Source organism: Rattus rattus, chromosome 17 (genome assembly GCF_011064425.1).
Source record: "Rattus rattus isolate New Zealand chromosome 17, Rrattus_CSIRO_v1, whole genome shotgun sequence".
NCBI lineage: Eukaryota > Metazoa > Chordata > Mammalia > Rodentia > Muridae > Rattus > Rattus rattus.
This window is the reverse complement of record NC_046170.1, coordinates 25,233,397-25,257,542: the sequence shown is the minus strand read 5'-3', so window position 1 is coordinate 25,257,542 and position 24,146 is coordinate 25,233,397. Positions and strand designations below refer to the sequence as shown.

The 24,146-nt window shown below is 49.3% G+C and overlaps 2 protein-coding genes across 3 annotated transcripts in view; one reads left to right on the top strand and one right to left on the bottom strand.

Annotated features, from left to right (window-relative positions):
- Atp6v0d1 (ATPase H+ transporting V0 subunit d1) overlaps positions 1 to 5,069 on the top strand; it is a 44,600-nt gene extending 39,531 nt beyond the window's left edge. The window contains exons 4-8 of the mRNA XM_032888155.1: positions 261 to 340; positions 3,772 to 3,849; positions 3,975 to 4,151; positions 4,246 to 4,323; positions 4,454 to 5,069. Of these exons, the coding sequence (XP_032744046.1) occupies positions 261 to 340; positions 3,772 to 3,849; positions 3,975 to 4,151; positions 4,246 to 4,323; positions 4,454 to 4,615 (575 nt within the window). The 3' untranslated portion in view covers positions 4,616 to 5,069. The remainder of the gene's footprint in view (positions 1 to 260; positions 341 to 3,771; positions 3,850 to 3,974; positions 4,152 to 4,245; positions 4,324 to 4,453) is intronic.
- Positions 5,070 to 5,520: 451 nt separating this feature from the next.
- On the bottom strand, positions 5,521 to 10,790 carry Hsd11b2 (hydroxysteroid 11-beta dehydrogenase 2). Of its 2 annotated transcripts, none has more exons than XM_032888153.1 (5): positions 10,385 to 10,790; positions 7,167 to 7,379; positions 6,865 to 7,050; positions 6,620 to 6,757; positions 5,521 to 6,462 (listed from the first exon to the last, which is right to left on the bottom strand). In XM_032888153.1, exons 1-5 carry the CDS (start codon positions 10,647 to 10,649, stop codon positions 6,053 to 6,055), a joined length of 1,212 nt encoding a protein of 403 aa, XP_032744044.1. In that variant the 5' UTR covers positions 10,650 to 10,790; the 3' UTR covers positions 5,521 to 6,052. The 2 variants fall into 2 exon arrangements, with proteins under 2 accessions (XP_032744044.1, XP_032744045.1); XM_032888154.1 differs by lacking the exon at positions 10,385 to 10,790 and adding an exon at positions 8,508 to 9,585.
- Between the last annotated feature and the right edge of the window lie 13,356 nt (positions 10,791 to 24,146).

Genomic DNA, 24,146 nt, shown 5'->3' with positions numbered 1-24,146 from the left:
TAAACTTGGGTCTGTCCCAGCAGTGATTAGATCATGTTATGGCTGGCCGCCTCCTTTATAAATCAATTTTAGGAGCAAAGAGGCAGGAAAAGCTCAGGTCAACACACAAAGCCCAGAGAATTGCTTCTACCAGTTCCAAGGCTGGATCTAAAGTACTAGAGATCGGGGGTCTCCAGTACTTAGCTTAGTGAGCCTTATGCTGGGAGCCCTCTCACTTGGGCTGCTCTCCTGCTCTTCACATCCTTGTCTTCCCTTCCCAGCGGCTTTTTTCCAGGACTGCATCTCAGAGCAGGACCTTGATGAGATGAACATTGAGATAATCCGAAACACGCTTTACAAGGTAGTGTTCTCAGAAGCAGCGGGGGTGGCTGGGGGTGGCTGGGGGTGACTTGTCGGTGGGTGGGTCTATGGGGGTGACAGAAGGTAGTTTATGTGAGATGCTGGGCCAGGATGCACATGTACCAGACGCCTTTCTGGGGGCTTAGCCTCCCATCCTCAGGGTCCTGTGATGATGTCAAGATTTTATGGAACAGGTTATCCATTCCATGGTGTCTGCAGCAGGCTCAGATAAGATCAACTGGAGTGGCTGGTGCTCTGACCCTTGGCCTGTCAGAACTGGCTCCTGGACAGCCACTCATATAGCATCCAGGAATGTCATGGGCCACCACCCAGGCCATAGCCCTTAAACCTACACCATATGAGCTTTTGCCAGCCAAGATAGGCACCTAGGCAAAGGCAGTAATATGTGCTTAGTTATGTGGGAGAAGGATCCAGCCAGGCATAGCCAGTTTATTATGACCCTTTCAGGTTCCCAGACCATGATCCAATGCCATATATCTCACTGTCTTCAGCTTTTATTCACCTTTTGCTTCCTACTAGACTATGGCATAGACTGCCTAGTTTCTAGAGAGAGTGGCTTAGCATTCTTCTGTTCATACAGCCATTGTAGAGATTAAAAGGTAGCTACCAGTCAGGGACATTTGAGAGAGGCTGGGTTCAATTTGTGGTGTGATTCTAAGTTGTGATGCCAGGACTCCTGCAAGACTTTTGCCAGGAACGTGGATCAGCAGTAGGCAAAGCATGAAGAGAAGTTGAGGATGGCACTGGCTAAGGGACCCGCTGACCTAAACCTGAGGACATCTGTCTATCCAGTCTCCACTTGGGGGGTTGGAGGTGTATGTCTTCTGCCCGGATTGTAGCTGCCTGGTGGACATTTGGCTCAGCCTGAGCTTAGACCTTCTAGTTTTTCTATGGGGCCTGTGTCAACATACAGCTAGGATCTGGTGGTAGGTGATAGAAATTATGGTTGTATAGGCAGAAGGAAAGCAAGGAGCATGGGCCAGGACAGAGGGCAAGGGGTTTGCTGTGAAAATGTAGGTTTTACATGGACAGTGGGGAGGAGATACAAAGGAAGACGCATGCACTGAGGGCCTTGAATGTTTGAACCTTTATCTGGGAGTGGTGGAGCATACTTCAAAATACTAGGAAAACTAGAGCAAGATTTTTGCTAAGTTCAAGGTTAGCGTAGTATATGTAGTGAGTTGCAGGTCAGCCATGTCTCCATAGTAAGAGTCTCAAGAAAAGGTAAGCCAGGCATAGTGACTTTCAGTCCAGAAGGCGGAGCCAGGCAGATCTCTGTGAGTTTGAGTCTGTGTTTGGGACAGCCAGGGTTAATAGTGAGACTCTGTCACAAAATAAACAACAACAATAATGAAAACTGTAACTTTGGGCTGACAACATGGCTCAGGAAATGAAGATGCTAAACTGCCAAGCTAGACAACCTGAGTTTGATTTCATGGTAGAAGGAGAGCTTACCTTTGCACACACATGCACACAAAATAGGTAAACTGTGAAAAAAAATTAAATGAGCTTTAGGCTGTGAGCCTAAAGTCTTCTAACTCTAATATTCTTAGAGTCTTCTAAGAATATTCTTAGAAGGCCCTCAGTGACTGTAGGATGGACGGCAGATTATTGGTGAGGGGAGGGTAATGTGCACGTGTGTGTACATATACACACTGCACAAAAGTCTTACAGTTCTCCTACCCACTCGCCTGGCCTATTGACAAATTCTTTGCCCCAGACAGGATGAGGGGTGTGGCTATACCCCCAGCCTTACCCACACCCTCTCTGGGCCTGACTGGTTTTAGCTGGAGTCACTGGCAAGGACTGCCCAGAAACCAGCTCATGAACACTGACCCAACACTGTGGGCCCTATGCCAAACCTGCCTGCCTGTCAGGCAATGTCCCAGCCCAGTGGCCACAGATGGGAGATTAGGTGGACCCTCAGCTGTCTGGCAAGTGAATTGTAGGCAGCTGGTGCAACAACCATGGGCTGGCAGACTCCAGGGGACAGGGTGGGGTTGGGGAGGTGACCTTGGTACCTGAGTCTTGCCAGTTTCTTGTCTGCTATAGCTCTAGAGGAAAGTGTGAACCTTAATCCTAGGGTCAGTTTCTCTGGGGATCAGTACAGCTTGGCTAAGCAAACAGGTAGGTAATAGGACATGGAACCCCAAACTGGCTAGCAATTTCCCCCACAAATAGGAACTGCAGGCTCCACTAGGGTAGGTCCTAAGATTTTTAGCATTACCAGCTTGGCTGGCCACAAAGACGGCCACAGAGGACTGACTCCTGGAGGGGCTATGAAGTACCATCAAGGTGGGAGATGAGAGCCATTTCTGCCTATAAGCTTTTGATCCTCTGTGCTGGACTCTGTTGTTGCTTTCCTGTTTTTTTCTTGTTACTGATTTATGTTAACTTTTTGTTTACAAGAGTTCACTGATCACCTGCAGGTTCCCTACTGAGCTCATCTTGTATAGTTTCACTGTACCTTGTGGAGCTATGGGTGTCATCATCTTGTGTTTTTGAATGCACACCCTGTGAGTTGTGGCCAGCTTGGACAGTACACCTGAATGTGGAAAGCTTTTCACAGCCATAGCCCCAACAGTGCTGACATAGATCCAGTCTGTGACCATGCTACATATGGGGTCCTAGGCAGGCCTGAGTCAAGTTTCATGTAAAAGTGTTCTCCATGGGATCTGCAAGACCTTGGTGGGGGGAGAGGTATTGGAGAGAAACCTCCGTGTGACCTTGTCAATGAGAGTTGGGGAAGACCTTGTACGTGAGCTGACCTGTCCTTTCCTCATGCCCAGCAGATCAGATTTGCCCCGACAAAATCACTTGTTTCTGCTGCAGCCCATGTACCTAGTTACTGACTGTGAGGCTGGTTCACATAGGCAATAACCACCCTTCGGCAGGAACGGACCTGAAATTTGGTTCCTGCTGTTGAACCCTAGGGACTGTCTGGGAGTGAGAGGAGTAGTGTTCTGCAAGGTAGGGTTGTTGCAAGGGAGGGCATACAAATCAGTGTAGACTGTTGTGAACTCTGAGGGTAACTCTCTCACTAGCCCTTGGATACCTGCTTTTCTGAGGCTGGGGAAGGAAAGTTTCTGAAGACTAGAAGAGGAAGGCAAAGCACCAGGGAGAAGACAGAGCCCCTTAAGCTCGACAACAGAAAGGGGTAGGAATATGGACCCTGAAGCAGACAGTGGGCCAGAAACTGTTTTGTCACACCCAGGTAGTGGCACCAAGCCACTGCTACTTGGATAATGAACTGTTGAAATTGGTAGATGTTTGTAGAGGGGAAGTTGTTAGAATGAGCTGGCCCATCCCTATCATAAAAGTTTTGAAGAGGGGAGATCAAACTGACTAGGTTTCTAACAAATCTCCCGGCATTGCTATCCTTGCTCTAAGCAAACACTGTCCTCTCTACAGGCTTATCTGGAGTCCTTCTACAAGTTCTGTACTCTGTTAGGGGGAACCACAGCTGATGCCATGTGTCCTATCCTAGAGGTGAGTGCCTGCTCACCTCTCTGCCTTTTGTCCCCATTGAGCTTTGCCAGGGGGAGCTCTGCCAACTGACTGGCTATGGTTGTCCTCATCTTTCCTCTTTTCTCACCTATGCACTGGCCCTGCAGTTTGAAGCAGACCGCCGCGCTTTCATCATCACCATCAACTCTTTCGGCACAGAGCTTTCCAAGGAGGACCGTGCCAAGCTCTTTCCACACTGTGGCCGACTCTACCCTGAGGGCTTGGCTCAGCTGGCTCGGGCTGATGACTATGAACAGGTCAAGAATGTAGCTGATTACTACCCGGTGAGTGCCCTAGCTGACAAGATTTAGGTGGTCATGTTGGCACCCCCTAGCACCCAACACTCATAACCTGTGCTTCTCCCCATTTCCTGGCCAGGAATACAAACTGCTTTTTGAGGGTGCAGGTAGCAATCCTGGAGACAAGACCCTGGAGGACCGATTCTTTGAACATGAGGTGAGCACAGACAGGGTCTTGTGGAGCTGACCCCATCTGTATAGGGAGGGTTGTGACTTGGGCCTGATTCTGTGGCCACGGTGGTGCCTATGCATCGGTGCCTGTGCATCACACCTATGTTTGTCCACAGGTGAAGCTGAACAAGCTGGCCTTCCTGAACCAGTTCCACTTTGGTGTCTTTTATGCCTTTGTGAAGCTTAAGGAACAGGAATGTCGCAACATCGTGTGGATTGCTGAGTGCATTGCCCAGCGCCATCGCGCCAAGATTGACAACTATATCCCCATCTTCTAGAGTTCTGACTTAAGGTTCCCAAGTGCACTGTGTGTGTCTGTGTGCTGTGGTGAAGCCTCTGGCTCACCTGTCTGACCTGGTGAGGTGTAGCACATTGCCCTGGGATTGGTTGCCCAGCTTCCATGACCCCCTCTGGGACTGCTCATAGGTCTAAAAAGGGTTAGGCACCTTTCCCCTGATCAAGAATGGACCAAGATCCCCTCTAGAGCAAAGAGGCCCCCCAGCCCTATGTTTACAGCCACTGACATGTCTAAGAAACTGTGTGACTTTTATGTCCCTCCCTAACCTGAGAACCCTGGGGACAGCTTCCTTTCCTGTCCTTAGGTCATCCCCAGAACCATGACCTGTGGGAAAAATAGAGAATATGTATTCTTGGGGTATTGGGAAAGCAGCTTTGCAGCCCTCTCCCTCAGCTCTGCCCCTGAGACAATAAAATTGCCCTCTTTAAAAAGCCTGCTGTCTGCTCACGTCTTTGTGCCCTTGTACCTTTCCTTGACTCAGCTTCGCTCATCACTGTATTCTTGATGAGTCTCAACTGCAGTTAGCAGCCACAGTGCCAGGGAAGCCCCTGGAGGGTGGCAGTTTCTACTGGGAGCTCAGTAGGAAGATAGGCTGGGGTGGGGGTCATAAGAGAGTAGTTATAGCTTGGCTTTGGAGGCTCCACACCTCCCTAACTGTTTCACCAAGCCCTGCAACTCCCTGAAATTGGCCATTCCCTTCATCTCAATATGCTGAAACCCACCTGGGGACAAATGGTTTGCCTGAGGTCAGCAGATATGAACCACAGAGTATCTGGGGAACCTCCTCGGCTCCCCTGCTGAGTCCCAGGATCTCCCAAGAAGTACCTAATCTCTGTCAAATAGCCATACCCTGTCGCCTAGGCAACCAACCAGGCAGTCACCAACTCCAAACACTATCTCTCCCATTCTAGGAGAAATAAAAAAATGTATCTTTATTTTAAAATGCCAACAACCAGACAAATGCAGCATACAGCTTCCATGTGGCTGGAGCCAGTGGTTGGGAACCTAAATCCTGAGCCAGTCAAGAGGGATTTACTCTGGACGCAGCACTGAGACAGTGGGTACCAAAAGAGTTCTGAGGAGGCCCCACCGTCTAATCATTCTAAAGTCAGCACAGAAGTGGTCTGTAGCATCCTCTCAAAGGCTACAGCCACATCTCACACTAAACTCTCCATCCATCTGGGCTCTCCAAGCTGCAGGGTCGTGCCTGGTAGGGTATACATGGGCTCATGAAGCAGAGGAGCGGTCCAGAGGCTCACTAGAAATCCCACCTCCCGGGCCTGGCCTCGGCATCAGCAGTAGAGGCTGGGCTTTTCTTAACAGCGACTCTAGGGAAAGGTTGAGGGGTCTATAATGGCCAGGGGAGAGGGCCAAGAGCTCAAGAAGCCTCTCCTGCTGAAACACCTAAGTTTGTGGTTCACAGAGCTGATACTGTGGGGGAAGGGTTTGGGTCCTGGGATGTGTCATGAACAGGGCCAGGTTGGCCAGGTTGGCCAGGCCTCAGTGCTCGGGGTAGAAGGTGACTGATGAAGAAGTTCTGTAGGAAGCGGCGCCGCAGGCCTCCTGGCAGGTAGTAGTGGATGAAATACATGAGCCCCAGGCCACGGCCCGTGTAGTAGCGGCTGCGTGGCTGAGCTGCCAGCAGTGCATCAATGATGGCATCTACAACGGGGCTAAGGTCAGGCAATGCCATTCTGAGTGAATTCAGGAATTGCCCATGCAAGTGCTCAATGTAGTCTTCACCATAGGCCTGCAGCAGCTCTCTAGGCAAGTTGGCCAGCAGCAGTTGCTTGCGCTTCTCCCAGAGGTTCACATTAGTCACTGCCTCTGAGGAAGGGGTGACAAGGTCAGAAGGCAGCAGCCAGAGGAGCCAAAGGCCACTCATCTATTTAATGTAAACTGTGCCTGTAAACCAAACCACACTACATGCTCAGACCACACACCCCTGCCACATCCGTGTCCCACCCCAAACTTGAACCCTCACCTGTCTTGAAGCAGCCAGGCTGGACGATGCTGACCTTGATACCCCAGGGAAGCAGTTCACAGCTGAATGTGTCCATGAGCAGTGCAATAGCCGCCTTGGAGGTGCCATAGGCTGCCAAGCAGGGGTATGGCATGTCTCCTGGGGATAGAATGGGGACGCTCAGCCTTGGCCTGGGAACCCCCAAATCATCCTTAACATGACAGCAGCTCCTTTACCACTTTGTCTCAGAGTGGAAGGACACTTACCTGCTGGGCTGCCAACGGTCACAATACGTCCCCTTGAGTGACGTAGGAGTGGCAGGAGGCCCTTGGTCAGCTCAAGTGCACCAAAGAAGTTCACCTCCATACATGTGCGGAAAGTTGCCACTGGAGACAGTTCCACGTCGGCCACTACCATGTTGAGGCCAGCATTGTTAACCAGACCCCACAGGCCTGGGGGCATCAAGCAGAAGGGAAGCTTGGGGTCAGCCTGACAGCAAACATGTAATCCCTGCCTCCTTCACACTCACCCAGCCCTTCCCACCCCTAATGGAGACACATCTGCTGACCAGTGCTGGCCGTGTGAGCCTTGGTAATTTCCAGAACACGGCTGATATCCTCTGGCTTGGTCAGGTCCATCTGCAGCAGCTTCAGGCGAGGGGAACAGCGGGCACGCAGTTCTAGAGCACCAGGGCCATTCAAATCCAACACAGTGGCCAGCACCGTGAAGCCCATGGCATCCAGTTTCTTAGCTGTCTCCTTGCCAAAACCAGTGTCACAACCTAGCCAGGGTAGGATAGCTAGTGAATTCCCAGCCCGAGACAAGCCAAAGCTCACTAAGGTCTAGGTGGAATCTAGGCACCTGGATACTCAGCCCTCCCTTCTTCCTTCCAAATGTGCGCAGTAAGTTTGTCCTGACTGAACCCTAAGCATCGATTTTGTGACAGCCGTTATCTATCTGGTTTCCTATACTATCCCATCAAATGTGATTGATAAACCTAATCTGGTCCCAACTTGTCCTCAGCCTAAGTCAGAGGGATATTTAAAAAAATGACAGTAATCACTCTGCTTCTGATAAGTTCCCGAGACTTTTTGCTGTCCCAGGATTCTATGGGTCTTAGAATAAAGCTCAGATGCCATCATCCTGGCCCCATTCAACCTGAGCATTTCTCCAGCCTACTGTTGTTCCAGGCTCAAGTCGGAGCTCCCCAACCCCCCACCCCGTTCCCAACTCCCCCTCATCTCTGCCCTTGGAATTCCAGTCATTGACTTTGGATGTATATATTTGCTGAGCCCCAGACCACTTTCCTCTCAGGAACAGGAACATGCATGGTAAGTGAAGAAAACAGACTTGCATTGGAATCCCTCCCCACACCACTAAGTGTGACCTGAGGTCGGTGACTGGCTTCATTTTCTTGCCCTTGGTATGCAGAGATAAGAACTACCAGGCAAGGCCCCAGTGTGGGGGTCCCTGGTACTGATAAGCCCTTGCTTCCTTGATGGTTTCCATGTAGATCTGGGCTCTGTGGGTGGCCAGCGAGAGGATGAGGAGGGCCAGTGGGGAAAGAGGGGGAGCCGCCAGCCCCGAGGTCCTGCTGTGCAGAAAAGCTGCTTTGCAGCCCAGCTTCCTCACTCCTGGACAAACAGCACCCCTCCTCGTCTCAGCCCCGCCCCCCTTTGCTGAGAGGAGAACAAAGCTGGTCAGGGGGCTGCAAACTGGGCTTTGTGTGGCTGGGGCCTGCTTGCCTGCATTAAGGGTTCCTTCCCAAGCAAATCTGACTGGGGGGAGGGGAGCGTGTGTGCACACATATCGGCACTTGCCTCTGCTTCCTTTTGGAGCATACAGCACTCCACTAAAAGCCTCAATTCTGGGGTCCCAACCAACACCCACATCTTACCCTCTTGCTCATCTGCAAACCTGCCTGCATGGTCACACATGAGCTTGATCCCCATCACCCATCAGCACGAAGATAGATACATATGCATGCACACAAGGTACCGAGCCACACAGCCCAAACATGACTCCATGGCTGAGCTCATGGAGTAGGCCTGGTAAGCAGTTCTTGGACATTCTTGGAGAGGGGCGAGTGACAGTTCTGTAGGCATACAGCACAGTATTCTTGGCAGGTGGGGCAAGACCCGGTCACTTAAGTGCCTTGCTGCTTGGTGATGACTCGGAAAACCCCAGAGTTTTCAGGCATCAGGAAGCTAGAAGCCAACTTCCAGTGCTTACACAGGAGTGGGCTTGGCAAATCCTCTTCTCCCAAACACTGAGCCTTGCAGAGAGGGAAGGAGCCCAGGTCACAGAAAGCATCCCTCTTCTCACCTCTTGCTCAGGTTCAAGACCAGAAGTAACAGCAATAGCAAAGACCTGAGGTGAGATCTCAGGAAGGGCCGCCCAGCTGTATCAGTAGAACCTGAAGTGGCCTAGGACCTGGTAAAGCAGCTCACAGAGGACAGGAAGAGATCTGTTGTTCCATGTTTGAAGGCAGAGCCTTTTACCTAGGCCCTGCTTCATTTCGAGAGAATTCAGTATCTCTCCTTCCTCAGACTCCTGTAACAGGTTCCCTGCGGCTTCACACTCACTCTGGAAGTCTCTCCCATCCTGCCTGAGTCCTACTCAACCTCCACCCTCTCTTCTGAAGCCATAATTGTATCACCATCCTCTCCCTTCGTGCAATCTGGTTTCTCACCTGACATTCAAGTCTCCTCCCAAAGAAACTTCACATCCCACCACACCCCCCACAGCCAGACTGGTTATTGACTATCCCCTTCCCAAATCATGCTTATTTCTGTCTTAAGCCTTTGTCTCACACCCTTTCTCTGATCCAAGACACCTTTCAGATTCCACCTGTCTCCACCCAACTTCCTCCAACGTCTGGTTCAAGGATTTCCTCCTAAATTCTTTCAGCCCTATCCTATCATGCAGACTACCCATAAAGGACCAAGATCTCTGAGGGCCATGGTGGTTGGGGGAGAAACAAAGCTACCCCTCCTCCCATGCAATGGACCAATGCCCCCTGGCCTCCCCCCCCCCATTTCCTGCTGGGTCTGCAGCAGCTCCCCCCCCCTTCCCCTTCCCTCCTTCTGATGACAGATTTATTCCCTGCTCCAGACAAAGAAAGCTCAGGCAGGGACCAGAGACACCTGAGTCCAGCTCTCCAAGGCTCCTTTCCTGGGCACCCAGGACTAGGCAAGATGAAGTGCTAGGCGTAGACTGCAGACGGCTGCAGTTTTGGCAGTGGGTAGCTGGATCTAAGAAGCAGCTACTCTCCAGCTGCTGTGACCTCAGGAGGTTCTGAACTCCAAGGATTGCAGCCAGTGGAGGTCAGGGGGAGCAGGACTCGCCATCTAAGCTCACTGTCCTCATAGAATAGCAGATAGTGTGCTCCAGTGGCATGGGGGGGGGGGGAAAGTCAGGCAGAGTTCAAGAGATGGCATTATCCCCGTCTCAGGTCTTCTGAAGTCTCCTAAAGTACTGTCCTTCGCTCCACACCTCGTCTCTTAGGAAAGAGCTCAGCATAAACTAAGTTTCTCCTCTTTCAGTCACTAGTTTCCTTGAGCACCTGCCCACTCTCCACTTTCTCACCAATAATCCCCGCAGCCGCAGGTAGTTAACCCAGACTTGGTGAGGTGCCCAGAGCTTCCTACTTGGCTCACTATCTTGCATCTAGAGAAGGACTCTCACTTCTGAGCAGCGGAGTCCGTCTTGATGGTGCCCAAGGGAAACCCTCTAGGTGTGCGGTCCCACCCTCCAGCTTGGTGTCCCTGCGCTCTGCACACTCACCGGTGATGAGCACCGCGCGAGTGGCCACCGGCAGGCGAGGAGGGCGCGCTAGGCGGGACAACGCGATCCAGCCAGCACCAGCCAGCACCACGAGTGCAGCCGGCGGGGGCAGCAGGCGCTGGCACAGCCAGTCGAGAGCGGCCAGCAGGGCCAGCGCCGCCAACAACGGGCGGCCCAGACGCAGGTCTGAGCGCAGCAGCTGCAGCAGCGCGCGGGCAGCCACCAGCAGCCAGGCGCCGCCCGACGGCCAAGGCCAGCGCTCCATGACTTCGGGGCCCGGCCGGTCTAGGGAGGGGCGGGGGCCGGGTTGGGGAGCGCCGAGAGGGACTCTGGGCCAGGACACGGAGTGCAGAGGAACAACAGTCTGGGGTGGGAGGGATACTCGCTTTCTTTGCTGGGCCCTCGGACCCAGCTTATAAAGCGCCCTGGGGGCGGGGTTGGGGCGGTGCGAAGGCGGGGCTAGGGTGGGGCTTTCCTCCACTTCTATCTCAGCACCCCACGCCAAGCAGGTGCCCCCCCGCCCCTTGGCTAGATCCGCTTTCGAAGAAGCCGGAACAAAGTCCCCAAGTTGTTGCACGAGGCGGAGCCGTCAGTCGCCGGCTTCGCCCGGGAAAGGGCCAGTCTGTCCAACCCTGCGCCCTGCATCTCATTCACTCCTGTGAGCCTATTGGCACGCCAAGGGCTCTGAGCCTCCGTGCTCAGGTGTGCACACTCTGCTCATGCTTCCTCACACACCACTACCACCACCACCACCACCACCACCAAGAACAACAACAATAACAACACCACCAACAACAACTTTCATTCAAGTATTCACATTGCTATCGCTGTGGCTGCAGTGTCTTCCAGAACACTGCCTGGAAGCAGCCAGCGTCTGCTGCCAGCCACACCCGCACCCTCACTCAGTGCCATGGCCTTAGGTCCTCGGTACACACGCCCAAATGTGCACTCTCACCTGCGCAGTTCTCAGCCACAGCTAGGAGATAATTTCTTCCGGAGTCCAGAACTGGGGATGCCAATTCTGGACTCTGATGGGGGGAAGAGGGAGAGGAGAATAGAGGAGAGGAGAGAAATGACACAGACATCAAGGTCTCTTGCTTTACCTACCCCTTCCCCAAGAACCCAGCTAATGGGAAGACCTGGAAGAAGGGTCAGGACAGGGTGGTCTCTGATGTGCTATACTGAATCCCCAGGGGATGTAGTAAGTAGTGTGTGGGTGCACTTCCCTCCCTGTGTGTATGAAGGTCCTTGTTTGTGTGTGGCCTGGCACCCCCTGCCACCCCCGTGTCTGGCACCCTATGCCTAACATGCATGCCAGGGCTCTGGCAGACACTGGGCGTTAGTGCCAACAGATGGGTGCCAGGCCCTATGCAGGAAGGAAGAACAAAGAAAGCACAGCGGTGAAGATCCCTACTTCTGTGAACCTCCAGACCTTACCCGGTCCTCATGGCTATCCTGTCTAGGTCCTGAGAGGTCATAGACTTCTTTTTTTTTTTTTTTTTCCGGAGCTGGGGACCGAATCCAGGGCCTTCCCTAGGCAAGCGCTCTACCACTGAACTAAATCCCCAACCCTGGTCATAGACTTCTTATCACAGCTCTCTGCCCTGCAGTTCATTTTCTTGCCTGTATCCAGACTCTGTTCCAGTGTTTCATGAAAACACCCTCTCTTCCATGCGGTGTGGGTTCCGGAAGGGCCAGTGAACTCTTGGAGAAGGAGTTGGAGACCAGCCTCACTTGAGAGGGGGAACTCTTCGTGAACACCCTGTCCCCACTCAGAGTCACTCATATTTCCACCCACCTACCCTCTGTCTATAAATATGAACAATGATGGAACCCTGGCCTGGGTGTCAGGACTTGCCTGACTTGGGCATGTGGCCTTGAGTTCTCTTGTTTCTATGCACCCATGTCTATGGGGTTCTATGCCCTGTGTCATAATGACCTTATATGTGCTTGTACATAGGTGTGTGTGTGTGTGTGCGCGCTATGTGTGCTTCCTGTAGCTCTCCTGTGTCTTCTTGCTTCTAGGAATTCAGAGAAACAATCCTTTTCTAAACCCACTGATTCCCGTTGTTCCGAGTCAATTGTCCAGTTCTGGAAATGAATGACATACCCTGCCTTAACTAAACGCTGCACTGATCGGCTCTCCCAGATCCGGCTCTCTTTGGAATCCAGCTACTGTTTTCCTGGCCTCAGCCACCTTAAGTACTTTCCCTGAGGTAGAAAAAGGAGAGAGAGAGAGAGAGAGAGAGAGAGAGAGTGTCAAGGTTACCCGCAGTACCAGTTCTCAGAGCAAGGACAGAGAAAGAGATGCAAGAGAGCAAGGAGGGGAGGCTGGGAAGTACATGACTGGGAGGGAGGGAGATTGGCTGAGAGTAGATGGGTGGAGGGAATTCTTTGGGTAGGATGCTTCTAGAACAATATACTTCTTCAGGTGGAACTTTTCTAAGTCTTGATAAGGTTGGATTGCCTGCCACATTTATTTTTAAAGTTTTTTTTTTTTTTTTTGGAGCTGGGGATCGAACCCAGGGCCTTGAGCTTCCTAGGCAAGCACTCTACCACTGAGCTAAATCCCCAACCCCTGCCTGCCACATTTATATGACACCCCTTCCCTGACATCCATTTCCTCAGTTGGGAGACCATGGCACCTTCCCCCCAGGATCTATCTATAGACTCTAGGAGGCTCCCTGTGGTCTCCTCCGCCTTTGACCCTTCCCCTTCATCAGGTGGAGGTGCTCTGAAAGTGGAAAGTGTTTCAAATAGTCATAACTGGGAGGGGCTAGCCCAGCCCTGTCTGAGGCCTGGTGCCAGGTTGAACCTGCCTTGGGGTAGAGAACCAGCTTCTGCCAGAATCAGGACTCTGGGATGGTAGCGGCCTCCATGGGAGAGCAAGAAAGAAGGGGTGGGGGGCAGGCAGAAGCCTCAGCAGATAAGGCAGGACCTAGAAAGGCAGGTTGAGTAGCCAAAAGGATTAGAACTTCTGGAGCTACTTGGTCCCAAGCATTCAGACCACAGTCTGAGTCCTTTGTCTCATCTCCCACCCCCACTCCACCCCCACCCTCACCCCACCCCCACCCCCACCCCCACCCCTTGATCAGAAACCTGGTTAGCCAACCATTGCATGCCCCGGGCTCTGGAGGACCAAGTGTCTGGGACTAGAAGCTGGCTGGGCTCTGCTTTGGTGACCAGTGACTCACTAGCACCATCTGCTGGCTTCCTGGGAGGGTGCAATTGTAAGACAATCACTTAGCACTGTTTCCTCTGTGGTCTGACAAAGATGCAGCCTGCTCCTGGGGCCTATCCTACACGATGTTCAAGAGCTCTCTCCACTTTCTCCTCTGGCACAATTGCAGAGGGACCCCCTTTCTTGCCAATGACTAGCTCTTTCATGGTGTGCTAGACCTCAACTCACACTATTCTTTTTTTTTTTTTTTTTTTTCTTTTCTTTTTTTTTTTTTTGAGCTGGGGACCCGAACCCAGGGCCTTGCGCTTGCAAGGCAAGCGCTCTACCACTGAGCTAAATCCCCAACCCAACTCACACTATTCTTAAAAGATAGCAAGTTCTTTGTCATATGCAGTATGGACCTTGTGCATGCCAGGCAAACACTGTAATACAGAGCAACATTCTCAATCTCTAAGATAAGTGCTCTCTCTCTCTCTCTCTCTCTCTCTCTCTCTCTCTCTCTCTCTCTCTCTCTCTCTCTCTTGTGTGTGTATGAGTGCGTGCGTGTGTGCATGGGCGGGCACGGAGGCCAGAGGTCAACGCTCAGTGTCTTCCTCTATTACTTCCCACCTTATTTTTTGAGGAAGGGTCTCTCACTGAGGCTGGAGTTCATCAAGTCAACTAGATTGGCTGGGATTCACCTGTCTCTGCTCCTCTGAGCAGTGGCGTCCCAGATGGGTGCTGCCAGTCCATCTGAACTCGGGTCTTCATACTTGCACAGCAACTTTACCCCAGAGCCATTCCCTACACTCCAACGTGTCAAATTTTTATTGACTTCCCACTGGGTGCTGGGTCCTGTACTTGGACCACAGATAGACCCATGAACCACTGGCCACTTCCCACAGCCTCTCTCCTGGCAACCTCAATTCTGCAATCCTTTCCCCAGGCACCATTTTCATTTGTCCTCCTCTCTTTTTAGGCACTTGTTTGCATCCCAAGTTATTTTAGGTAACACTGCTCTTTTCCATTTCCCCAGGTTAGCCCAGGGTCAGCTCCTACTACTCTTGTCTTCACCAGACTGCCTATCCCTTGAAATTCAGACCCATTTCTGCCTTCAGCTGTCTCTGTCTTCTCGAAGCCTCTCTTCTGCTGACCAGAGCAGAGGCCTCTTGACTGGCCCAGCTCTGACTCTCTTTGATGCTGGTGAAGCCACACTGCTGGTTTTCCTCTGAGTCTTTTGCCCTCCCTTTAGCCTTCTTCATAAACTTGTCTTCCTTGTGGATGAGTGAGTGTCTGGTTGTGGAGGCCTTCACCCTCCCCTCCTCCACCCATGAGCTCATCTTCCTACTCACATGCTGGCAACACCCACACTCTCTGGCTCTCCAGCCAAGGCCTCCCTCTTGACTCCAGGCCCACACATCCAGCTGCCCTGGATGCCTCCCTTGGACACCATAAGCTACTTGCACTCAACATATCCAAAGTTGGCCTCATCATCTTCCTAATTTCTGGCAGATGTCTTCTTCCCACCATGTCCTTCATTCCACGCACCAGCCTCCAAGATTCTTGTGTTCTGAGCTCTGGGTTTAGTGCTGAAGCTGATGAGGATGAGGATGATGGTGATGGTGATGATGATGATGATGACAACTGATTATCACTATTTTACCTTCAGGCGAACAGAGGACCCTGCCTCGACATACTCCAGTTTAAATGGAAAATCTGTGCTTTTGAGAATTGTGTCAATAGAAAGCTGCATTTGCCTCCTGGACTTCATTTTGTGGACAAAAGGGAACATGGTGTGGTCTTGAGCCAAGGAGAACTCTGTCCCCGCTGGCCAGAAAGTAGATTCTGGAGAAGGTGCAGCTCTGGTGCCTTATTGCTGTGGCCAAGAAAGGATGGGACAAACTGACCCTAGGTGTCTGTAGATATCCAAGGGCTGAGGCCAAAGGCTGCTGCATGCTTGTGGGCCAATGTGGCATAGACAAAAACCCCGGAGAGTACCAACTGCCTTCCAAATACCCTACATGTGCGTCAAGCCCCTCTCATTTCTCAGAGGTGTCCTATTTAGTATGAGCACCTGGAGACTCTGTAACTTGGTTACCTGGGGGAGAGGCGCTAAGATCCAGGATACACAAGCATCACTTGGATTCCCAGACTGTGACTCTCTTCTGAATTATTTTATGGCTCCTAGATTGAAGGCAGATGTTTAGGGAGTAGGGTCCCGGAAGGTGAGAAACATTTTGTACTCTACAGAATTTTCTGGATCAGCCCCAGGGGAAAAGCAAGGCCCAGCTGAGAGGGCTCTGGGAGAGACTTAGTGGACTGAGTCAGGCCTTTTAGGTCCTAGAGTGTGAGTTATCTGTAATCTTTTCACATTTATTTTATACCTTCTGCATGCCAGTTCTGTGTTCCTCTGGGCTTGTGCTCAACTTGTATTTCATCTGCTGTTCCCTGGCCTCCCTCAGAAGTAGACACTATCATTAGCTCTCGCTACACAAAAGGGCATGGGCTCCAGAGGGCTTCAGTGCTACATTCTTTTCAGACTTTCTTAAAATTTTCCATTCATAGCTTCCTTTACCCAAAGGCTAAAAGATTTTTGGGGTGGGGGGGGGCAGGGCAAGGTCTCACTATGTAGCCTGGGTTGGCCTGGAGCTTGCTGTGTAGTCCAGGCTGGCCTGGGACTCATAGAAATCCCCTGGTCTCAGCATCAGAATTGCTGGGATTAAAAGTGTGAACCTCCAAGTCCAGCTGCCCAAGGTTTTTTATGTGGTCCCAAGTGTAAGTATTTCAAGTGGGTATACTTGCCAAATATGGCAGTGCACCCGTTTAATTCAGCACTCAGGAGGCAGAGGAAGACAGATCTCTGAGTTTGAGGCTAGCCTGAGCTACATTGTGAGTTCCAGGACAGGCAGGGCTATGCAGAGAAACCCTTCTTTAAATAACAACAACAAACCCAAAAAACAAAACAAAACTAAGAGTATAAAAATTATACATTTATGGGGTTGGGGATTTAGCTCAGTGGTAGAGCGCTTGCCTAGGAAGCGCAAGGCCCTGGGTTTGGTCTCCAGCTCCGAAAAAAAGAACCAAAAAAAAAATTATACATTTATGATAAGTCATTAAAATTAATTTTAGAATAACTCTTTGGTGTATATATCATTTTAATCCTCTTTACTAAAGAGGAATGAAAATGTATATGCTAGTGAGATATATATACTTATTAAATTTTACATACAGAATTAAATCTTGGTTGGTTTTTATTTGTTTATTGTTTGTTGTTGTTGTTGTTGTTTATTTTGGCTTTTCCAGACAAGATTTCTCTGTACAACAGCTCTGACTGTTCTTGAATTGACCAGGTAGACCTTGCTGGCCACAAACACAGAGATCTGACTGTCTCTGCCTCCCAAGTGCTGGGACACCACTACATGGGTTTTGTTCTTGGTTTTGGTTTTTTTTTTTTTTTTTTTTTTTTGCTGTTGTTGTTGTTTTTTAAACATATATTTTAAACATTTTATTTTTCTCTCTCTGTTACGTGGTGTGTGTGTGTGTGTGTGTGTGTGTGTGTGTGTGTGTGTGTGTGTGATTATGTATCTGAAGGTGTGTGTGTGTGTGTGCCATAGCACACATCTGGAAGTCAGAGGACTTTTTTTTTTTTTTTTTAAAGATTTGTTTATTTATGTATGTAAGTACACTGTAGCTGTCTTCAGACACACCAGAAGAAGGCATCATATCTCATTAGAGATGGTTGTGAGCCATCATGTGGTTGCTGGGAATTGAACTCAGGACCTCTGGAAGAGCAGTCAGTGCTCTTAACCACTGAGCCGTCTCTCCAACCCCAGAGGACATTTTTTGTGGACTATTTTCTCCTTCCACCTTTTTATGGGCTCTGAGGAGCAAACCCAGGATAGGATGTCAGGCCTCAGTAGCAGAGACATCTTGCCTGCTCTGTTTTTGTGTTTTTGAAATAGGGTCTCACTATGTAGTAGCCCAGGCTGGCCATGAATTTATAAAAGTCCTCTTGCTTCAGCTTGCAAGTCCTGGGATTACAGGTGTAAGCCACCATGCTCATGTTGGTTAAATGTTTGATTCTGAATGGCATAGAACTTTTATATGTCATAGGACATCTGTATGTCATGGGACATCTTCAGTGTTCCTCTGAGTTGATCAGGATTTTAGTTTTATGTGTTAAAGCTGGAAAAATTTTCAGAAATTTGTAGTACAAAACAGGAGATGTATGTTTCGGGAATTATTGGAAATTGTGTACTAAGACCAAAGCAAAATTCATTTAATGATTTTGCTGTTGTTCTTTTGTTTTGCTTTTCTTTAAAAATATTTTTTGAGGGGTTGGGGATTTAGCTCAGTGGTAGAGCGCTTGCCTAGCAAGCGCAAGGCCCTGGGTTCGGTCCCCAGCTCTGAAAAAAAAGAAAAGAAAAAAAATATTTTTTGAGGGGGCTGGGGAGATGGCTCAGCAGTTAAGAATACTGGCTGCTTTTCCAGAGGTCCTGAGTTCAATTCCCATCAGGCACATAGCATCTCACAGTCATGTATAATGGGATCCTATGCCTTCTGGCATGCAGACATTCATGCCAACAGCCCTCAGATACATAAAATGAATAAATAAATCACACACACACACACACACACACACACACACACACACACACACACGAGACAGGATTTCACTGCTTTCCTGGCTAACCTGGAGTTTACTGTGTAAAGCAGGTTGGCCTCAAACTCACAGAGATTTACCTGTCTCTGTCTCTCAAGTGCTAACATTAAAGACATACACTACCATGCCTAGCCTTGTTTTGTTTTTTCTTGAGAAAAGGCCTCACATAATCCAAGCTGGCTTCAAACTCTCAATCCTCCTGCCTCAGATTCTAAAATGATGGAATTATAGGCATGTGTCACCATACCCAGCCCTCATTTAATTTTTTTTAAGATGAAACTTAAGTTAACAACTCAAGCAACAGTTTTAAAAATAAGACATACTAAAACAACCTAAAAAAAAATCAATGAATTTGATACACACTGAAAAGTAACAGTAAAAATATTAAAAGTCTTTTTAAATATTTTTATTGTTTATTTTCTGTTTAATGGTACTTGTCTGCATGTCTGTCTGTGTGCAAGTATCAGAAGCCCTGGAACTAGAGTTATAGACAGTTGTGAGCTGTCATGTGGTTGCTGGGAATTGAACTCAGGACCTCTGGAAGAGCACCTAGTGCTCTTAACCACTGAGCCATCTCTCCAGCCTGAGTTGTTTTTTCTTTTTCTTTATTTTTCTTTTTTTTTTCTTAGCTGGGGACCGAACCCAGGGCCTTGCGCTTGCTAGGCAAGCGCTCTACCACTGAGCTAAATCCCCAACCCCTTTATTTTTCTTTTTTTAAGCCATAGAGCCATTATGTTTCTATGAGAACAAAGAACCCTGTATGAATAGAAAAACATCTTAATCTAGAATAGGAACCGTCTCAAATCTGAAGTAAGGGTCTCAGGCCTCCTTTGTTGCTGTGTCATGGCAGGATGGTATTTGCAGTCCGGGGTTTGCATGTCAAGTGATCAGAACCAAGTCTGTGGTGAATTTGCAGGTTGTCACACAGGTGAGGGCTACCAGAAACACCTCAGATTCATTACGTGTTTGGTTCTGAACTAATTGTGTATGTGTGCATGTGTTAAAAAACATTTTACTGTTGTCAAATTTTTCTCAGCTCCTTCATTTAGAGACCCTCTATGCGGTTTCAACCTAAAGTTTCAGACGCTGGGCCCTAGGTCATACAGCTAACTAGGTTCTCTGTTCTTAACACACTGCCCTGGCCTTTACTTAGGAGATGGACGTTACTCAGAGAGCAGTTTCCAGGAGAAAGACTATCAAGTGTCTTTCCCCTTTTCAGATCAGAAACAAGTCTCCCAAAGGCAGAATTAAGGCAACTGGATGTTTGCAGCCATTTCCAAAGCCTTTCTCCCCTACATCTCCCCTACAGCTGCCATGCACGGCCTCTTATCCAGGCCCATTCTTGGTAGAACTAAAGGCAAGAGATACAGAACTTGATTATTTGGCTGACTGGTGTCATTTATTTGCATATACAGAATTCTACCTCGCCCTTGGTGGCTAATATGACTCTGGGGAAGCATAAGTTGTCTTCTGATTGCTGGTGGGGAGGCCTGTGTGTGTGTGTGTGTGTGTGTGTGTGTGTGTGTGTGTGTGTTTAAGCAAACTGAAACCAGATGGAGGGGGTTGTTCACAGTCTTGCCTCCAGTTCTCTCCAGCGAATTCCATGAAAAAGCAACGACCTATGAGTGATGTCGTTCTCCGTGAGGTCTCTCACCACTGGTATGCAAATAATAAGTAGGACTGGTGTTTCTAAGAACGGGGTGGGGGTGGGGAGAGTGTGTGCACTCTGCAGCCTGAGGTTTTCTGCAAGGTCATCTGTTGGAGGAACCCTACCTGTTCTCTCATATCACCTTCTTTGCTCTCTCCCCTGTTCCCTTCCCTCTAGCCTAAGATCAGCCAAGGGAGGAAGTGTGCGACTAAGTTCGAGTCAGAGTGACCTGAACCAAGCATTTGCTAAAAACATGAACTCCAGATAGCTATCTCTATAGAGCCTGTTTATCCTCAAACCCTAACTCTTTGGATGGGTTGGGTTTTGCAGCGAGGGACCCCTAATGGGATTCAAAGCCACACTCTCGTTCCATCCCAGGAAGGTGACCATTATAAATCTTTTATTTGCCTGTTTGTTTATTTTTGAGACAGGCTAGCATCCCAGTTAGCCTGAAACTGACTATGTAAATTAGACCAGCTTCAAAAGTGAGGGTGATCCACCTGCCTCTGTCTTCTTAGTGCTAGGATTGCAGGCATGTCTGTGCCACTGTAGCCAACTGTTGAAGTGGTGTACGCATGCGTGTGCCTGTGTGTGTGTGTGTGTGTGTGTGTGTGTGTGTGTGTGTGTGTGTCTGCTCATTCGCCCTTGAGTGTGCATGGGTGCACACATGTGTCAATGCAGGGATGAGTGTGAAGATCAGAGGACAGACTTGGGTGTTGGCCCTCCACTTTCACCTTGTTTGAGACAGGGTCTCTGTTCGCTCCACCCGTGTGCAGGTCACAGGCTACCTGGCTAGCAAGCGTCTGTGAATTCTTCACTAGAATAAGAACACTCGGATTCCATGTACTTGTGCGACATGTTCAACTTTTATGTGGATTCTGGGGATTCAAACTTAGGTCCTCATGCTTGTGTCGAAAGCTTTTTATACACTGAGCCATTTCTCCAGCCCCATTGAAGTATTTTTAACTGTCAGCCAGGCCTGAAGCTTTGTAATGTGATCATTAAGCGATTCCTTGTTCAGAGAGAACAGCCAAGTGTGCCCACTGGTCCCTGGGTGGGGGTCAGCAGCTTTTCTTTGGAACATGAATTGGGCATTGTCATGGTGAGGTAGGACCCAGTCCACAGGCAGGGGAGAGAACACTTCTTTCCTAGCTCAGAATGTAGTTCTTTTGGATTCTGAGCTTTTCAGATAATTGTGTCGGGTTACACAAGGTTTCAAGATATGGACACTCAAAGAAATCCCTGACAGGAGCAGGCTGAAAGGCTCCAGCAGCAGCATTCGCTTTAAAGTATTTGAGGGACAATTCAGGTGTTTCAGCCATGCATGATTCTCCAATAAATGGATAAGCAAGAGCAGCCAACAGTTCAGCATGCATGTACCATTCCCCATAGAAATAAGCAAGTCGAGAGTTGGATTTCATACTGAAAGGAAATCTCCTCCCAGAGCCCTGTAGGGCCAGTGGGGGTCAGCTGCAGAGCCAGTGTCTGGAACAGGCCTGGCACAAACTTGGAAATCTCAGCACTATAGGATCCATCTCCTCCTCCTCCCTGCTCTCTCCCCCCCTCCCCCCTCCTTCTCCTGTCCACCCGCTTGCCTTTCCCCCATTACTCTTCTCCTTCCTCCCCTCCCCCCCTCCACCTCTGCTTTCCCTTCTACACCTTAGGTAACACATTCACTCGGTAAACACAAGCCTTTAGTTTTCCAAGAAACATAAAATAAAAATTGAATTATGGGCAGGCAAAGCCTTAAAAATCTTTGGTTCCTAGGGCTCTCTAGGCACATTTTTCACACGCCATGATTTTTATTTCATTTGCCTCCTGGGAGCAGCCCTCCAGCCGTTGTGTTGTGTAAGGGGCTGGTTCCAAACACCTTGTCCCCAACTAGAGACACAGAGTAAATTTTATCTAGCTCTGAGGAGAGTTCTGGAAGGATGACATTGTGTTCCAAGCCTCAGTAGCTACAGTCAACAGAAGGAAGGATGCCGGACTCTCACCAAGGACGCTAAGAGACTATTTTAAACACTGGATGCTAGTACTTCTTGCTTAAAGCACAGAACAGTCATAAAAACCTCTTAACAAGGAAAAATTAATGGGTGCAAAATGTCTTGAATGTAGCAAATAAAAACGAAACCAAAACAAAGAAGCACCCTCCCCCAATCCACAGGGGATGTGGATGATTCATTATGTTGAAGGGATAGCACTACTGGAAGGGAACCTCTCTTTCCTGTGCCACACAACCAACGAAGAGCCTCATGCATGCCAGGCAAGTGGTTTGCCACTGAGCTGCATCCCTAGGTGAGGAAAACCAACTTTTTTATAAAAACAATCCAATGAGTGGTTATTTACTTTATAAAAGACGATTTCCTGGTTGTTTTTTGTTTTTGTTTTTATTTGTTTATTTGTCTTGTTTTGTTTTTGAGGCAGGGTTTCTCTGTGTAGCCCTGGCTGTCCTGGAACTCACTCTGAGGACCAAGCTGGCTTGGAACTCAGAGATCTGCCTGCCTCTGCCTTCTGAGTGCTGGGATTAAAGGTGTCCATTATCACTACCTAGCTCAGGTCCCTCTTGGTATTGCATAAAATCTCCCCAGTTTTATTTTATAGTAAGCTTCACATAAGAACAACACCATTGGGGTGGTGGTGAGGAGGCAAAGGCAGGTGGATCCCTGGGTTCGAGGACAGCCTTGTCTACAGATCAAGTTCCAGGACAATCAGGGCTACACAGAAAAACCCTGTCTAGAAAAACAAAGCAAAAGCATAACACCATCTCTGTCTCCTTCCGCCATCATTGGGGTGGGGTCTCCTTATGTAGCCCAAGATGGCTTCACATTTATTGTCCTTCTGCATTGCTGTCCTGTGCATCTTCTGAATGTTGAGGTGGCAGGCGTGTGCCGCAGGCGCTTCCTGTGTGTCACTGTGTTCTCTCATCTGTTAGGGAAGCGGCAGAGAACAGAGAAAGGTGATTCCTCTCTGTGGTTTCCCCTTCCTGGGATCTGGCTGGAGGAACAAGCCTGAATCAGATCATGGCAGAGAGAACTAGAAAGCAGAGTTCCTCTGTGCTCAGGGATCGGGGCCCTCTACTTTGAGGCTCAGAGAAAGATTTTCTGGTTGAAGTGATAGTACCACAGGTTTCAGTTCTGCTGGTGAAGGCCCAGCTAGGACGATCTCCCCCACCACCCCCAACCCAGGAGGTGCCTCTGGCAGCTCTCAGAGCTAGAAGAGCCTGCCTAGGGTGGAGGGAGCCGAGTCTTTCCAGGAAAGGAAGGGAAGCCAGTAAAGAGCAGAGGTCAGCTGCAGTTAGCGGGCAGGCAACGTCTTGAAGACTGATGGCTTCAATTCTAATTTCACAGTATAAAGAAATACAGCTTCTTTGGGAGAAGGAAGAATCGATGATTGTAAGCAGGAAATAAAATCATGTACTTTTACATTTCTTTTGTCTCTTTTTTTCATGTGTGTATCATGTATGTGTGCAGCTAAGTATACACATAAAACCTATAGATTGACATTGACATTGAGTGTCAGTTACTCTATACCACCAGATAGTGGTGGTGCACAACCTTTGACCCCAGCAGTAGCGAGTCAGTGGTAATGGATTTTTGAGTTCAAGGCCAGCCTGGTCTACAGAGTGAGTCCCAGGACAGCCAGAGCTACACAGAGAAACCCTGTCTCTAAAAACAAAAAATGAACAAAATTTGTCTGAGTGTGGTGGCACACTCCTTTAATCCTAGCACTTGGGAGGGAGGCAGAGGCAGGCATCTCTCTGGGAGTCTGAGGTCAGCCTGGTTTACAGAGTGGGTTCCAGGTCAGCTGAGACTAAGTCGTGAGATTCTGTCTCAAAAGAAAAAAAAAGTTATTTGGTAGTGTGTGTATGATGTGGGAGGGGCATGTGTGCCACAGAGCATGTGTGAATGTGTGGAGGTCAGAGGTCATCCTTCTGGACTTGGTTTTCTCCTACCTTAACATGGGTTCTGGAGACTAAACTCAGGTCATCAAGGGTTTAGTCTACTGAGCCATCTTGCCTGCCCAGTTATTATTTTAAGATAGAGAGGGTGTCTTGAATCTGGGGCTTGTCAATTCCCCTAGATTGGCAGCAAATTCTAGGAGTTCTGTCTCTTTCTCTCCAGAGCTGGGATTATCCTCCTAGCTTTTCCGTGGATGTTGAGGATGAAACTCATTTGACATTTTGCCAGCTAAACAAACCATCTTCCCAACTCTCCCCTCCTTCCTAAGGTCTCCACAGGCTGTGAGGACATGGGAGTGGGGATGAGTCCCCAGGGAAAGCAATAAGACCGGT

Excerpts from the sequence above, each read along its gene's own strand:
- Hsd11b2 (XM_032888153.1), bottom strand. The coding sequence starts at position 10,649 with ATGGAGCGCTGGCCTTGGCCGTCGGGCGGCGCCTGGCTGCTGGTGGCT. Across the intron at positions 7,380-10,384 it reads TCGCGCGGTGCTCATCACCG|GTTGTGACACTGGTTTTGGC; the intron begins GTGAGTGTGCAG and ends TACCCTGGCTAG. Across the intron at positions 6,758-6,864 it reads GACCGTTGGCAGCCCAGCAG|GAGACATGCCATACCCCTGC; the intron begins GTAAGTGTCCTT and ends TTCTATCCCCAG.